General features: G+C 39.6%; 2 protein-coding genes across 5 annotated transcripts; one reads left to right on the top strand and one right to left on the bottom strand.

Annotated features, from left to right (window-relative positions):
• Window positions 1-159: 159 nt before the first annotated feature.
• Window positions 160-5,053, top strand: LOC115573790 (leucine-rich repeat-containing protein 74A-like). 4 transcript variants are annotated; one of them, XM_030404759.1, is made up of 15 exons: window positions 160-275; window positions 430-460; window positions 1,552-1,751; window positions 1,851-2,020; window positions 2,122-2,229; window positions 2,472-2,565; window positions 2,694-2,743; window positions 2,833-2,914; window positions 3,004-3,089; window positions 3,193-3,387; window positions 3,467-3,562; window positions 3,667-3,795; window positions 3,918-4,022; window positions 4,669-4,754; window positions 4,955-5,053. In XM_030404759.1, exons 3-15 carry the CDS (start codon window positions 1,604-1,606, stop codon window positions 4,968-4,970), a joined length of 1,365 nt encoding a protein of 454 aa, XP_030260619.1. In that variant the 5' UTR covers window positions 160-275; window positions 430-460; window positions 1,552-1,603; the 3' UTR covers window positions 4,971-5,053. The 4 variants fall into 4 exon arrangements, with proteins under 4 accessions (XP_030260619.1, XP_030260621.1, XP_030260620.1 ...); XM_030404761.1 differs by having other exon boundaries at window positions 174-275; window positions 1,555-1,751; XM_030404760.1 differs by lacking the exon at window positions 160-275 and having other exon boundaries at window positions 352-460; window positions 1,555-1,751.
• A 3,477-nt stretch (window positions 5,054-8,530) lies between these two features.
• Window positions 8,531-15,703, bottom strand: LOC115574456 (dihydrolipoyllysine-residue succinyltransferase component of 2-oxoglutarate dehydrogenase complex, mitochondrial). Its single transcript, XM_030405991.1, has 15 exons — window positions 15,549-15,703; window positions 13,117-13,150; window positions 12,763-12,805; window positions 12,560-12,624; window positions 12,396-12,470; window positions 12,222-12,277; window positions 12,014-12,122; window positions 11,274-11,420; window positions 11,022-11,089; window positions 10,817-10,914; window positions 10,441-10,571; window positions 10,232-10,305; window positions 10,037-10,120; window positions 9,736-9,903; window positions 8,531-9,623 (listed from the first exon to the last, which is right to left on the bottom strand). The coding sequence occupies exons 1-15, from the start codon at window positions 15,609-15,611 to the stop codon at window positions 9,489-9,491; spliced, it is 1,350 nt and encodes a 449-aa protein (XP_030261851.1). The 5' UTR covers window positions 15,612-15,703; the 3' UTR covers window positions 8,531-9,488.
• Between the last annotated feature and the right edge of the window lie 939 nt (window positions 15,704-16,642).

The raw sequence follows: 16,642 nt of genomic DNA on the forward strand, positions 1-16,642 counted from the left end.
TCTTGTAATGAATACATGCAGTTAATATTATGACAATATGATGAATACATTGATTTCAGACACGGGGTTCCTCCCTAAAATAACTTAAATGAGTAATAGGAAGGCAAGTGAAAGAGCCCTCTGAGGTTGAGATGAGTGCCTGGAGTCTGGACTCTTGGTGCGGTCAACAGCTCCACCTAGTGGCGTTTTTGTGAATTGACAACTGCAGTGGACCCAAGAAATCGATCCAGCTTCACGTTATTATGTTGAAATTAAACACTGCTCGATATGTAAAGGTGAGCTTTAGAAAATGTTTTTTTCCCCAAATATGCTTTTCTTTTCCATTCTTCCATTTTATTTTTGTCGACCTCCATCAACCACATTTTTCCTCCCTAGCAACAACAATTGGCGTCCTGCGGTTTCACTTTAATATCTTTTTTTTTTTTACAGGCTTTCTCATAAAGTGGCAGAACTTACTCAGGTAGGCAGTTTTTCATGTGACATAACATAACGTGATAGACAGAAAATAAAATAATGCTTGTTTTTTTTTTTTTAAATAATGAAGCAAATTACTCTTATTTTGGTCCAGTTTAAAGGTTTTGTCCTTAGCGTGAGAAACGTTGGTTCGTAACTGACGCCATCTTAATGAAAACGAAGTGAAAAGCTATCTAATATAACTTTTTGAAATTGTAGTTGATACTCGCTAGAAATGGAAGTTTATAGCCTTAACTGTCACATAACTAACTTGGGCTTCAATAACACGTTAACTAGCTACAGTATGTAAATAAATTGGTATACATTTTGTTAGAAGATAACATAGCTAAGCTAACGTTAAGTGTCAAAAAAGCTGCTCCATACTGCATGCAGTGCTAATACCATTGTTTAGAAATACGCTTACAAGTAAAAATCATGCATTAAAATAAAATGTATGTGATTTTGCAGAACCGACCACTACAAACTAGTGTATTGCATTATTGTAATATAGTTATTGATTAATTAACGTGTACGTCACTTAAGCTAGCTAACGTTAAACGTTGACACCAGCTAGTGGCCTAAAGGTTGTGGCTAAATTTAACTCCTTCATTTACTCTATCTGCTGGGTAGCTTGTGAATTTCTCCAGGGATCAATACAACCTGATCCTTATATGTAATATTGCATCTTTAAGTATTTGATTAATATATATTTAAGGCTATTATTCATCTGAATCTGCAAAGTAACTACTACCTCAAGTTATCCAATAAAGATAGAAGACTAAAAGAAAGTGAATTTAAAAACAAGTCTCAAATCTTAGCTCTTCTGGTAATTTTTTTCCACATTTAAGAGGCATGAAAGCTAAGCACAGTGTCACAGTTCCGTTTTTCACTCTGGGATCAACTATTATCCAGAACCAGCCGACCTCAGAGGTCTGTAGGGTTCGTACTGTGTCAAAAGGTGTGACAACTATCCAGGACGTGTTCAGTGATTTATGGACAAGTTATAGTATTTTGAAGTTGATTCAGTAAAACCAGTAGCCAATGCTGGAGCTGGGGTTTTATGCTGAGATTTTAGTGTTCATGTTACAACCCTGGCAGCAGCATTTTGGATCTGCTGGAGCTGTCTGATAGCAGATAAGGGTAGTGTGGTATGATGGATCAGTGCGAGGAGGACAGCGGAGTTCTCCAGTCAGTACTGCCCACGGGAGGCACGGATCAGGCAGAGGACAAGGGGCAGCCAACTCAAAGCCAGATGGGCGATGGCGGTAATGAATGGGACACTGATCTTGAAACAGACAGTAAGTTACAGGGACCAGTTCAGTGATAATACATACATAGTATTTTCAACCCCCTCGACTCTCCCTTCTATTTCCCTGATTTGTCCCATTCAATTTCAGATGCCACCAATCGGATACAGTCTCGTGCAGAGCGGTACCTGAAGGCCTGTCGAAAGATAGGGGTCACTCCCATTTCTTCTTTCCTCCACAACTTGAATGAAGCGAATCTCAACCTGAACCACTACAGTGTGGGACCTCTGGGGGCCAAAGCTCTGGCCATAGCTCTGCAAGTAGGGACCTTAAATCCCTTCATCTAGATATTAAATTTCATGAAAAAACTAGCACGTAAAAATGTATTCATTTCTGTGTTCTGTGATTTTTCATGTTTTAGAATGACAATGTCATCACTCACCTTGAGCTGGAGGACAACGCACTTCGGGCAGAGGGGACCCGCTATCTGACGGAGATGCTTCAGACAAACATCAACATTCAAAGCCTAGTAATTATTCATCAACTATCATGTCGAATTCATAGCTCGGAAAAATCTGCCTGGTGTTTACAAGTGGTAAAACACGCATTTTCAACAATTTAGAATACGCCAATGCTTTTTTGTTTAAGAAATGATTACATTTCATGACGGTTTAACAAACTGAAAAGATCTTTGCCTTCTCTAAACCAAGGTGCTTTTGTTGCCTAAACTTAACCACAAACTCGATGTACAGTACCATGTTGTTATTTCAGAATCTCTCCAACAACCAGCTGTACCTTGAAGGAGCGGACGTCATCTACAAAATGCTGCTAGACAATTGTTATGTCAAATCCATCAAACTTTCAGGTGATCAACTCACCTCTCAAGATATTTCTCATGTGCACCTCTGTATAACTATGATTCAGTGGAAATGTATAGGACAAGTGAGCTCTTTTGGATTTGTAACTAAATTCATACCCCCCTTCCTCTCTTAGGAAATGGTTTTGATGATAGTGCTGCTAAATACTTTGCAGAGGCTTTAAAGGTTAGTATTGACTCTTATAATCCATGTGACAAGAAAGTGTCACATCTAGCTGCACTGAGCATCAATCCAACATTTTCTTTTTTTCTCAGGATGACTGTGTGGTCACAGAGCTTGACCTCAGTCACAACAATTTCTGTGAATCAGGAGGAGAACACCTGGGTGATATGTTAGGTACAGATGTTCTTCTCCGACAGTACTCATTGTGGGTTAAAGTTTCAAACACATTGCAAACTTTTAAATCTGTCTCCTCTTTCTCAAAGCCAAAAATTTGGGAATTGAGGTCCTGAATCTGAGCTGGAATTCTCTTTGTATGCGTGGTGTGGCGGCTTTGAGTGCTGGGCTTAAGGTGACTAAGATAACACACTCAAGCACAAATCTACAGTGTAGAGTATATAGCCTACAGTCTGTTTCCAATTGCAGCAGTTTGTCACTCATGTTATTTTCCTCAGTTAAACTCGACTCTGAAGCAGCTCCAGCTGTCGTGGAACCGTTTGGGCCACATCGAGGCAGAGTTGCTGGGTCAGGTCCTGAAACAAAACAACAAACTGAAGCTGCTGGATCTCAGCAGTAACCTCATAACCGATAGGGCTGTGACACTGCTCTGCCAGGGCCTGGCCACCAACAGCAGCCTCAGGGTCCTCAAGGTAAGTGGTTGAAGGTTGAAATAGAAACTGTAGATTAACTGATGTTTAATGTGAAGCATGGTGTGTGTATATTTTTCAGCTCTCCCATAACCCCCTAACAAATAATGGAGCTCTGACGCTGCTCAAAACAGTGATAAACAATACGAACTCAGCAGTGGAGGAGCTCGATATTTCTGTAAGTACAGTGCTAACAATTATCATCTACTTAAGTATAAATATGTGATGATTACATGTGTCTGCAATACTACTTTGACTTATATGATACATGTGTGAGTGCAGACAGTGTTTGTGAACGAGGCCTTTATGGAGTTATTGGAAGAAACCCGTCAGAGGCGTCCTCCTTTAGATGTGCAGTACAGCTACATGAGCTACACTGCAAGGAACGTATCTGCTCTCAGGATCTTTAATGTCAGTGGTCACATATTAATGAAATGTTTAATGTTTATGCTCACCCAAAAATTGTCCCTAGCATCCTAAAGAAATATTTACCGTTTCCACAATTGATTGAACGTGATTTGACACTCCCACAGAAATTCCTTAATGAGCGAAATGAGAGCGTCATGGACTTCTTCCAGGCTTTGGACAAAGACAGAACCATGAAAGTCTCCACATCTGACTTCAGGAAGGCTGTTAAGGTCAGGCTAGCAACTTGTACTGCTAACAGCATACATCAATACATGTTATAAATAAGTACAACAAATCTATCAGAAAGTGACTTAGAGAGAAAGTCTTTTGGGGTAAATATTTTAAATTTTGGTGTGTGAATGACTCATAGGTACAAAAAGTTTTGGAACTGGTTTTAGTAGTAGCCTGTAGATGTGACACGGGCTGCAATGTGATCCTTAAGAGCAACTTCGGCAGTCAAATTTTGTCCACTTGAAGGACTTAGAATAACCATCTCAGCCTATCAGTGACAACAAGAGTTTGAATACATTATGAAAAAGATCCCTACAAAGATAGATGTTTTTGTTAAAGAGAAAAATCGTTTTTCTCTACCCTGTCACAGCCACTATGTTGCTCCCGCCAAATTCATTCACTCCATTAACAAAAACAGTCATTTATCATCACAAAACACACTTCAGTCAAACTCGACCGAAAGAAAATGAAGCTCACCAAAACCCTTACACTCTTCCAAAAATCATTAACTCTGATTTAGTTGAAATAAAACTATATTAACCATTTACACCACAAAAATATGTTAAGAAAATTTACACCTTTTACAGGGCTAAAGTATTAAGATACTCACTGTTGTACTGTAGATAATGATGTTGTCTACTTCAGGAAGCTAACGTACCTCTGAATCAGGGACAGCTTGAGTGCCTGATCAGGAAGTTTGACAAGGACTGCACAGCCACCATAATCTACAGGTTAGTCTGTGAGCTGCTGTGTGTAAAATAAAAATAATTTTTCAGACAGCTCAAGCAGAAACAGGAACAGGAACATTCATGAAGAAAATTTGCGGGAAGTTGTAGCATAGCATATAAATCGATTTTACCAAAATCAGCTATTTAAACAGTTTAAGAAAAGTGTGTCAAACATATAATATCCAACTTTCTGTTTGTTGCAGTGACTTTGAGAGCTGAGGTAGATACAGAGAACAACAGCACCACTAAGATAAGACGAGAAAACAGAGAAGACATCTTCAAATAAATGTTAATGCAGACTATTTGATTTTATTCTTTATATGGAGGCATTGTGACTTTCTAAATTGAGTATGCCAATTTTTGCCATACAAATCTCACAACGGCACAACTTCACATTTTTGAAAAACGTAGTTTCTTACAAGGAGGAAGTGACGTCAGGAACCCGACTGTACTGTGCATCACTGACAGGTGTACCTAAATGACCTCAGCTACTCCCCCGCCCCGTCCTTCCGCTGTAGTTCTTCGTTCAACCCCATTCTGTCCAGTGTGAATACTTGAACCTCTGACACCAACCAGCTGCACCCACCTGAGCGCTGCCAGCTGTGTCCGCCGCTGGGCCACGGGGTCCTCCGCCTCATTCTGTCCATCCAAAAATAATCTTCTGGTATGACAACAGAACAAGAGGAGGAAGAAAAAGACAGCTGGCATCCATATCAAAGGACCGAGAGGAGGGAAAGAATAGGGCCAGATGCAAGCTAGTTGTTTGGCCACATTCGTTAGCTTTGAATGAAACGGCCTGTAAAGGAAACGGCACACTTATGAATATGCATGTGCAGCATTACTTATTCAGGCCCTGCAGGGTAGGATTATTAAGGCTGATGAATTGTCTCAAGGTGATCCGTTTCTGTCAGGTGGCTCCAGAGGTAACCACAGGGGAGACAATGACATGACGCACCTCTATATCCAATCATGTTGAAACTACTTGACACCATAATATCCTGGGTCATCATCAGCACACGGTACAACTCTTTCTTTACTCACATCCCATTTCATTTTAGTGCATTTATTTGCTTCTTCCTGAATCAGACAGATTGTCTTCTTCTTCTTCTTCATCTTCAACATGCTGGTTGACATCCACATCAGCTCCAGCGTCACTGGTGTCATCAAAGCGTCAACATCTCTTTCTGAAGAGTCGTCGTGGCTGTCACATTTGTGATATGCAAACTCTTTCATCTCTCCTCTTCTTCATGACCACATTCCTCTCTGGATCATGTCAGGCATCAGTCCATTGTTGTCAAAGCCATTTGATTCTTCCGCATTCCTCAAAATATTTTGGAGCCTGCCTCATTTCAATAAATGGTGAAAAGATGAACAGAGAGATCTCAATTCAAACAATCGATATGGTCTTTTTTATAGACCAATGTTTGGAATATATCAGAAGTAGTTTTTTTCAACTTGAAAACTTGAAGAAATGTACTACAAGGAACTTTTACCTAGTTATATAACACTCTCAGTTTAATACAGATGCCTCTGTATGACCTACATAACCAAACGAGGCGAACAGCAAGAAGACTGGCTTCTTGATGTCTGTCACCAGTTCTTATTCAGACTTATCTGGGTTGGATAAGTAATAAAATTAAAACTTTTTTTATTGCAGAATGTTGAGGATGAATTCAGGAGCGTTGTAACACGAGAAAAGAAGCTCCTCTGTTGTCTGGTGGTACGGCACTAGAACAAAGTTTACTTTGTTTCCGCCCTCGTCATAGTTCCACAATCAACAGAAGAGTATGTTTCTTTTTATAGCTTTAACTAGCACCGACTCTGTGCTGGTTCTGAATCAGTTCGTCTCTTTTCATCCACCATCTTGAATCATTTGGCACCTTCTTTACATCCTCCTAATTTTGCCTCCTGAGTTTCCTCTTTTTTAAAAATCTCAAACTTGCAGTGTAGTACTCATACACAAACAAGTTAAAGAGTAATTCTGGTATTTGGAAACCTGGACCTTATTTTCACATATTAAATGTGGAAATCTTCAAAGCCAGCAGACTCCATTGACAGAACGGGAGCTGCTGGTCTCTACTGCTGCCTCAATCGATTAGTTTATATTGTGTGATTTTGCTCTTTGTATTTTGGTTTAGTACAGTTTCGTTTGTTGGTATTACTACCACTGTAAACTCGAAACACATTTTCAACGGGACCCAAATAAAATTCTTTATGTAATGACATTGATATAATTGGCTATTTAAAAGATAGAAAAAAAAAATAACAGAATAATTTAGGTAAATTATCTCTCTGATGTGGCTTAATGAAAACAAACAGCTAGCTGCCAATTTCTAATGGGCCATCTTTCATCTGAATGGACACAAAGACTTTAAACCCACATCTTATTGAGCAGTCCAATTGAAAATTCACAGATTTGGCCAAATTTTGAAGACGAGACAAAAACCTGCCAACAAACCCTTCAGATATCTATGCACCCACTGGCACACGCTGCCAATTAGCATGATCTCGAAAGCGCTAATGGAATCTTGAGCAGTAATGAAAGTAAATAATTAAATTAAAGGAACCCTTGTATCATTGTTTGCTGTATTCAGGCCCATTAGGACCTCCAGTATTCTCATGGTAATCTAATGTTTGGGTTTTTTGTGTTCTCATAATGAATTCTGTGTTTTTCCTGCAAACAGTGTTGTTCAGACATTTGTGTAGGTGCTGGCAGAGAAACAAAGACGTACATTAGGACCCATTGTCCTCTGTGATTATTAAAGTAAACAGAAATACTGAAGGGGTATCATACACAGCTGCACACACTTGAGCCTGTGTTTGTGAAGTGGGAGAAAGGGCCGATCAACCCTCAAGACTTTATCAGAGATGATCCCATTATTTGGGGCTTCTCAAGAGCCGAGCGAGCGCTAGGCTGGCTAATGAGGCTTTGAAGATCAGTCTTTGGCACAGAATTCAACTGCAGCAGAGAAGTCTGGAGCAAAATAGATTTGGCACGAGATAAAATGCTTCAGCTAAGATCGATCACGAAGATCCCTGACTCGCTCGACCTTGTGCTTGTATTTTGCCGTCATGTTTCTGAGTCGTTTCAATGTTTTTAGAAGATGAAAGTTTAGGTGTAACGTGTAGTTGACAGGTGCTCTGGTGCAGTGTCTGCTTGGGTTTACACGAACCATCATAGGGCTGTAGCTAACTTACTAGGTTATGTTTGTCAACAAATACAGTTATGTTCATAATTGTTAACAGAAAATAGTTCAAAATGTCCATCACAAGTTCCCAGATTCCAATGTGACATCGTCAAATGTTTTGTCTATACAACAGTCCAAAGGCTGCACCCAACCGAACGATAATAATTTTTTAATCTATAAATGTCAATCGTATTTACCATAGCAAAAGATGCTTCAAATGTCTTGTTTTGCCCTCAACCCAAAGATTGTCAGTTTACTGTCAAAGTCAAGTAAAGAAACCAGAAAATATTCACATTGAAAGAAACTGGAATCAGATATTTGACTTTTTCTTGAAAAATGAATTATCAAAATTGTTGCCTATTAATTTAATAGTTGACAAGTAATCAATTAATCTTTGGAACTCAAACAAGTATAAATCAAGGGATTACATTTATGATTAAATAAAACCAGCTAACAAGGAAATCTTTACATTTTAGAAGAATGAAACTTTAGTCAATTGATAAATTAACCAGTTAATCAGTTCAGATCATTGTTTAACTAAAAGTAATACAACAAATATGTATAAAGTCAAATAAAGATGCAAGACAAAAGTTTTAGTACATAAAATTCTTGAGATGTTTAATGTTTAAAATTGTTTCTTTAAATAGATACAATTATTTTATGTATAGGATAGTACAATGAAAATCCAACAGTGGAGCTCAACATAAAAGCCAGATGTGCGTTTTGAACATTACTCCGAACATTCTGCTCCAAAAGTAACAATATACTGCAAGTATATTAAAAAAAAACAAATAGTGTCTGCTCTGTGTTTTGTACAGTTTCTGTGAATGAACAGTGAATTCATGTGTGACTGTTTTACTATGAGCTTGTAACAGTTTGATCAACATTTTCAGATTGTGATGGTCAAAGTATCTGCCTGGCAACAGCAAGGTAGGTCCAACACAAATTAAAATAAAAAGACAGGACGTACATGACTATGCGAAGCAGGGATATAACTGAAAAGAATAACCTCTGAACACGTCGCTGATTCCAGACATTTGCTCACAACAATGACTAGCAGCAAACAGAAATATCAGTCAATCCTGTGTTAACATTCAACACATCTTGAACTAATCTGATTGAGCTCTGTTTGGCCCCGCGGTGGAAAATCTGGCTCAGGAGCTTCAGCTAATGAGCAGGGGGGGAATATCATGCAGCCAACTGTTGACTGGAGAAGCCATTTTGTTTCATGGTTACACAACTGTGACAAGCGAGTGTTTATCTACTGCAGGAGGACATGGGTATCATAACACACCCATGAATGAGTTATCTTTAACATTTTAAGCCTGTGTTTGCCAACTTTTCTTTTTACGCATAATGTAATGTCTACAGATAAAACCGCGTTTTGAGCTCCATGTAGAGTTTGGAACACAACCTCAGAGACCCGCTGCAGTCTGACTGAACTGTTAAAAACAGTGTTTGTGGTTGTATTTGGCTATTTTGTGCGACTTGTGCGTTATTTTATGCAGCCGAGCCATCTTTGAATGAGAGTAATGTTTTGGTAGAGACATCACATGTCCAGCAGCAGCACTCGTGGATCTTCCACCACCGCTTTGATCTTGCGTAGGAAAGTGACCGCCTCTCTACCGTCAACCAGTCGGTGGTCGTATGTCAGCGCCACATACATCATGGGCCGGATCTCGACCTGTCAGAGCAGAAACACGTTTTATTGATTACACAAGTTTGGACATGTTTTTTTTTAAATCATGTGTTGGATGGACAATTTGTTTCTGTATCCGTGGACACACAATTCTTACCTGGCCATTGATGGCCACAGGTCGGTCGAAGATGCCGTGCATGCCCAGGATGGCAGACTGTGGGGGGTTGATGATGGGTGTACCAAACATGGAGCCAAACACGCCGCCGTTGCTGATGGTAAAGGTGCCTCCGTCCATATCTTCAACAGCAAGCTCATTTTTACGAGCCTGAGGGCACACAGCAGAGATTTTCTCATTTTTGTGATGGAAGTAAATCAATTTCATCTTATTCAGAAATCTAGGACAGATTGCTCATCATTGTTTTGGAAACAGCACAATTATATCACACAAAGCTTTTTACCTTTTCTCCCAGTGCATTAATGGTTTTCTCGATGTCAGCAAAGTTCATGGTCTCAACATTACGGATCACTGGTACAACAAGTCCCTAAAAAAATGCACAATATTCAAGAGTGTTCAATATTATTGAGCATATATATCATATATCATATAGCATATAATTTTTCTACAATATTTTTTACAGAGCTTAAAGTCTTACCTTTGGTGTTGCCACAGCGACACTGATGTCCACGTAATCCCTGTAGACAATCTCTTTTGTTGTGTCATCGATAACTGTAGTTGAAAACAATTTGGGATTCAATTTTGAAATGTTAAAAGTATAATATTTGGCTTCGTCTGCTACACAACAGAGGGAAGTTACATTTTGAGCAAAAATAAAACGTGTGGGTCATGTGCGTGTTGTCTTACCGCCATTGACAGCAGGTTGGTCAGTCAGAGCCTGTGCTGCAGCCTTCACAAACGCAGACATAAAACCCAGTTTGATGTTGTGCTTCTTTAAGAAAGCATCCTTGTGGATTTTCCTCATCTCCTGAATGTTGCTGCAGCAAAATTGACAATTTATTAGCATATTTGTTTGATGAAGAAACATCTTTAAAAAGAGAAGTCTCTTGAATCAGATAAATACGATGATCACAGTGTGACACTGGGGTGAAAATGACACACTTCTGCCATGAAACAAGAGTCAGGTTTGTTTGTAGTGCGGCTTGTAATCCTTACTGGCTAGATCAATGCAAATGCCATGAAGAGAGTGGGAATAATCTTTTCGAGAGCAGCGCTGGCTCACCTCATGTCCACCTCGTTGAAGGTGGTCAACATGGCGCAGGTTTCCTGAGCCTCTTTTAACCTCTGAGCGATCCTCAACCTCATACGGTTCATCTTCACCTGAAGGAAAACAAATTATCTGTGAACCATTGCCTTTAATTTTTTTTTTTAATTAATGTAATTAAAGAAACAAAAAAAACACAAATGAAACATAACGTGTGTTTTACCCTGTTTTCTCCTCTGGCTCCTGCTGGTGGAGGAGCTGGTGCTGCAGCAGTGGGCTTCACAGCAGAAACTTGATGAAGAGGGAAATACAGAGTGTGACATTAAGATCCAAAAGCAGATGTGACTGCACATTAATAATAATAATAATAATAATAATAATAATAACAATAATAATGATCATTATTATCATTATTATTATTATTATTATTATTATTATTATTATTATTATTATCATGCATGAGAAGGAAACATACCAGGTTTGGCTTGGACAGGCTGTGGTGGCACTGGGGGCACTGGAGGCATGGCAGTGGGGGTTGAAGCTGCTGGTGGAGGTGGTGGAGGTGGAGGGGCTGCAGCCGGTGTTTCTGCCGCTGGGGAGGGAGCAGCTTTGGCAGCAACAGCTGAGGAATCAGAGGTAACAAATGTAGTTTGGACTAAACAATTCACAAAATACACATTTTGTACCAATCTGTTTACATTTTAAATCTTTTTTTTTTTATTAATTCAGGGCATAATTATTATAGTATTAGTCCTTGTCTTAGATTTGTTTCCAATTAAGTCTAGGATTAATTTAAAGTATTTCTCGTTTCAGCTAGTTTTATTTTTTAATTATACTGTAAATTTGGGAGTATTTGTCAGGGCCACAATTTAAGAAGTTCAGACTAGGTAACTCACAGTCAGGTAGACATGCCAGGCTCAGTACACATATGCACCAAGTCCTCCTCAAATTCATTAATTTGACCAAAAGATTAATCACAAAAATATTTCTAGTACATTTCTCATTTCAGTAAACTCAAATGTTTTTTCCACACCTAGCTCTAGTTAACAGAAACTAAACTTAACTACAATAACCTTGATTCAGAGTACATTTGAGCATCCACCATAAAAAAGGCCTTTCTATTGAACAAAGTCAAATATCAAAACTGTGCTGAAATGACACCAGCATAACACTTGCACATTTGATTCATACAGTAATAAAGTAATAACCGTTTACCTCCTTTCCGGAGTTTGAAAAGGGGCGTTCCTCCTTCCACCTTCCCTCCATCGGGCACCAGCAGCTCCTCAATGACTCCAGCAGCTGGAGACGGGACTTGTACTGATGTCTGGAACAACAAAATACAAACGTTTAGAGAATATTCCCTCTTTTTTTCTGTTTACGGAAAACAGAGGATTTTCAGGCTGTCGGTCCTGCTCGTTCATACCTTGTCAGTCTCAATTTCACACACCACTTCATCTTCTGTCACCGAGTCGCCCACGGCTAAAACCATGAAAGAACACGCATTTCAACATTTGGCTCGTTGGTAATACAACATGGAGCGCCAGCACCTTTGAAGTACTGACATTATTTTACTTATAATATGTTGACCCATACCAACCTTTCTCCCACCTCACATCGCCCTCTGAAACAGATTCTGCGAATGCAGGAGTTTTGACTGTGACTACCTCATCTCCTGCACGAAAAAGAAAACAGCTGCTGTGAGTTAAACACTGAGCAGAGTCAAGGTCAGCACATAATGCTGAAGATTGTTGCAACACATACTGTGAACAGCAGACGTCTTGAAGTATCTGATGTGGAAGACGTTTGATGATGACGGAAATTCACATCTAATAGACAGGGGAAAAACTGTATTGTTAGATGAATCTTACACTGACAAAGCGTCATTGTGCTGATAAGTTTCGCCACATAAAGCGGTTACTGAATGGCATTCAAAGACTGACAAAACAATGGGAGAAAGCACTTACGGCTGAGAGTTCCTGTAAATGAGCCGGCTGCAGACAGACAGGCCTGAAGATTAAAAAAAGAAGAGATAGAGAGAAGAAAGAAAATCAACCAAAGCTTGAACTACTGCTTCTCCTGAGGCTCGAACATGAGACACGAGTGGAGTTCTCTCAAAGCTGCAGTTAACTACTTGCGGTATCCTGAGGCATCTCAGCCATTCATGGAGCATTACTAATTCTGTTTTGGGTGATCCACTCTTAGAGCTTGTTTATTTAAGATCAATCAAATAAAGACTGCGGTCTTAGATGCAGCTTTATGGATGCGGTCCTCAAATCCAAATCTAAAGGTCTAATCTACTTAGTTAGACGCACACTTACCTGATACACTTTGTCGGACGAGCACATTATTGGCCTGAAAAGATAAAGAAAAAAAATCAGTACAACATGTTTTTTATGTATATCTTGTGTTGGCAGCTTTTAAAATCACATTAGTGTAATATTAAAAACACATGTCTAACGTTGAAAGAGTGCATCAAAACATAGGCTGCTTTTCCTCTGAATCTAGTTAAATCTTTGGGGCCTACTTAATCTGCTCTTGTAACCTTTAAATCCTTTAAATTGTCAGATTAATCTCGCTTTTAAAAACTTGCCTTGCAGTTCATCTCGCCTGACATGAAGCCAACCCATTTGGGTTGCAACTACCGATTATTTTCATTATCAATTAACGTACAGACCTTTTTTTTTTAGACAAATGCCAATAAAATTGTGATAAATGCCCAACACAGTTTCTCAGAGCCAAGTGGACCTCTTCAAATGTCATGTTTTATTTGACCAGCTGTCCAAAAAACTCAAAAGATGTTCAGTTTTCAATGACATGAAACAGAAAATCTAAGACATTGGAACGCTGATCAGAGAAACTTTGGCTCAAACTATTATACTATATTAAAAAACTACAAAAGAAAAACTATATTGGCACAGAGAAAAGTTATACTCTCAGGAATTAACGTGAAAACAGCTTTCTAGTGTCAAACTCTGCACATGCATCATTCTACACAGTCACAAACTGACTAAATTTACCACAACAGAAAAAGCAACATGATCTGGGTGTCTCATACCAAGGGGGACCTTGATTGATTGTTGTGAATCAAAGAGAAAATTGTTGACGTGACTGATCTCAATAAGTACATCTTAATGACTCACACGACTACTAACCAATAGTATAATAATGGCTTTAACCTTTCACTCTACCTAAGGGATTTTCCAATGCTGACAAAAACCAGGCTGCTGTAAAGTGCTGTAAGCTGCAAGGCTGGATGTTATGAGTCACTTGTGTGGGTACTTTGAAGGCAGCGGCTCTCGTGCAGAAGCCCTCTAGCTCTGGATGTTTGTCTGGTGGTGTCGGTTACGATCGTAACACAGTGTGTGGGATGCCAGAGGAGGGTGGAGTTGTCAGAAATGGTCCAAATCATCTACAGTGAATGAACGCATGTGCAAGCAAGTCCAAGTTCTTCTTCTCGCTCTCACAAGTACAACGCACGATGATCATGTACTATAAAAGGGCGGATAGTACAGCAACACACCGGCTGATGAATCGCTCGAACTTCGATCTTCTTGCATTAACTTTTACAATCTGTTCCACTCGAGTGGCTGCCTTGTTCAAAACTGCAGAGGGATTCTTTCACAAGATCTTCAAAAAGCCCTCCGTGCCATTAAAGAAGGTTATTAGGTTAAAGTATTGCAGCATAATCCAACCCCCGTACAATAAATCATACCCTCATAAAGGGTTGTAATGTTCAGGTTATATAGGCTTATAATTACCCTTTTTATGGTGGCTGCAGTTTGTGGTGCTCCTGGACTGAGTTAGATTGTACATAGAGAGGTGTCTCCTATTAAGCCAACCCTCATAGCTATTGAAGCGGTGGACACAATAATAGAAACACCAGTCTGTACAGTTCAACAGCACCAGAAACTGCAGCCACAAAACTGACTGAAGTTGTATAAGCACCTCTTGAGGACTCTTTAAACAACAACTGAACATTGTAACCTTCATGAATGTAGGCTTTGCTGCAGAGCTGTTGTTTTAGACTGCGTTACTTTCAGCCAAGTGTACCCAATAAACTAGCAACTGTGTACATAATACATTAGCAGCACTATAGTTTCTCTTAAGTAGGGAGTAGTAAAACTCATATCAACTCTGACAAGACACACAAATTAGTACCCTTCATGGCTCTACTTCAGCTTTATTACTGCTCAGCGCACTGACAAGACATCTGAACCTGTGAGGGCAAAGTCACGTTATCCCCTCAAGGCACATACATGTCCAACATAACACAGGCTATTTCTGTCTGTCAGCTGCACACACCTACAACTAAAGCTTACAGGGCACCATAACATGCAAACACCAGCCTGTAAAGACCGCTTTGTGTTGTGTCAAGTCATTTATAGATATTATTGATGAGTAGACAATGAGGTAGCTTGAAGGGGAAAAATGTTTTAGTTTCTTAGTTTGTTAGCTAGTCATATTATCACTTCCAGGCTAAAGCAAACTGTAAGTGCAACTTTTATCTTCATTAATACCTCTTTTCAATAGTAAGACAGTCATCGTCAAAGTGTTCTCAGCTCCTTCTCAAACTTGGGCTCACCATCAGACTCTGAAGCTGTCAGGGTCTGTCTGCCCTTGGTAAGTGAGGCCCTGCTACACAAGCTAACGTCTGTTGGAAGCTAGCTAACAGCTAGCTTTTTTAATCCGTCCAGTCCTTTTTAGAGTTAGCACACAGGCTCAGTACACTGATTCGTTTTAACCAACCTACCTGGCTCACCGCTGACAGAGAACGGCCTACCGTCCGGGATAGACACCTGGATCGTGATAACATAGCGCTAGCTGGCGGTTGTGTCCCTTCCTTGGCAGGGGTTGAAGGAGCGGTACGGAAGCTCGCTGCGCCCAGGAGGCGGGGCGGTTCGAGTGGGAGGAACCACTGCGGCTGGCCGAGAGGGGGGGGGGGACGGGGTATCGGAAAGTGGAAGCTGAGAGCGGAACTGACTAAACATCACGCTGAACACCATAAACTAGAGCCTGACATTTTATACAGGGCGAATTAAAAGAGATTTCCTTACACGATAAAAGAAAAACATTAATTGAACGGGAACCGGACTGTACCATTATCTGAATTGAGCGTACTTTTAAACATCACATATATTTTCACAACAGGAAGATCAGAAATGTTCTGAAAAAAGGGATAATAAATAGATACAATTCAAAGTAAAAACTGAACATGCATTCCTCTCTTAGTTAATTAACAGTGGGCTGTCCGGTTCAAATAGAATATTGAATGGTATTATGTGCAGGTAGGGGTGGGATAGGTCAGAATATTAGACCACACCTCCTGGTTTGTGGAGGAGCTCTCAGATGGACCAGTACAAATACTTGAGACTCTTCTCCTCCTGCAGGCTCCAGACCTGCAGCCTCCTCTGGGTCCTTCTCGACAGGCAACAGGTGGGTTGTGATTGTTTGATACTGTATGCATGTTATTATCAAAGCTGCAGGTTTCAGTTTTCCTTCTGTCGCATCAGATAGAGACAGCAAGATGGTTTTCTCAACAGATGTTATAATCTATAACACTGATTTAATTTGATTATTTCAGGTTTATTTGAATAAAATAAGTAGCAAGGAAAAAGCATTTTATTTTTGTTAGTATTTATCTGCAAGGTGCTTTAGATCTGAATTGGTGCAAAAACCAAAAGTTTCCATTGTTACTAATTTCGTTTAGGTTTTTCATTTCTTACAATTCCTGCATTGCATAATTAATACTTGTGTTTTTCTTCTTTTTTTTTTTTTTCAACCCAACAGGTATGAATCCAAGTATTTGGGGCAAAGCTATGTATTCTTCCAGCAACATTTGCCCTG

The sequence above is a fragment of the Sparus aurata genome, chromosome 22 (genome assembly GCF_900880675.1).
Source record: "Sparus aurata chromosome 22, fSpaAur1.1, whole genome shotgun sequence".
NCBI classification, from domain to species: Eukaryota; Metazoa; Chordata; class Actinopteri; order Spariformes; family Sparidae; genus Sparus; species Sparus aurata.

What these genes read in the sequence shown, in the direction of transcription:
- LOC115573790 (XM_030404759.1), top strand. Translation starts at nt 1,604, where the DNA reads ATGATGGATCAGTGCGAGGAGGACAGCGGAGTTCTCCAGTCAGTACTG. An exon ending in CAAATCCATCAAACTTTCAG is followed by an intron (nt 2,566 to 2,693) that starts GTGATCAACTCA and finishes TTCCTCTCTTAG; the next exon opens with GAAATGGTTTTGATGATAGT. An exon ending in ACACCTGGGTGATATGTTAG is followed by an intron (nt 2,915 to 3,003) that starts GTACAGATGTTC and finishes TCTTTCTCAAAG; the next exon opens with CCAAAAATTTGGGAATTGAG.
- LOC115574456 (XM_030405991.1), bottom strand. Translation starts at nt 15,611, where the DNA reads ATGTTATCACGATCCAGGTGTCTATCCCGGACGGTAGGCCGTTCTCTG. An exon ending in ATTTACAGGAACTCTCAGCC is followed by an intron (nt 12,625 to 12,762) that starts GTAAGTGCTTTC and finishes CCTGTCTATTAG; the next exon opens with ATGTGAATTTCCGTCATCAT. An exon ending in TTAATGCACTGGGAGAAAAG is followed by an intron (nt 9,904 to 10,036) that starts GTAAAAAGCTTT and finishes GTGTGCCCTCAG; the next exon opens with GCTCGTAAAAATGAGCTTGC.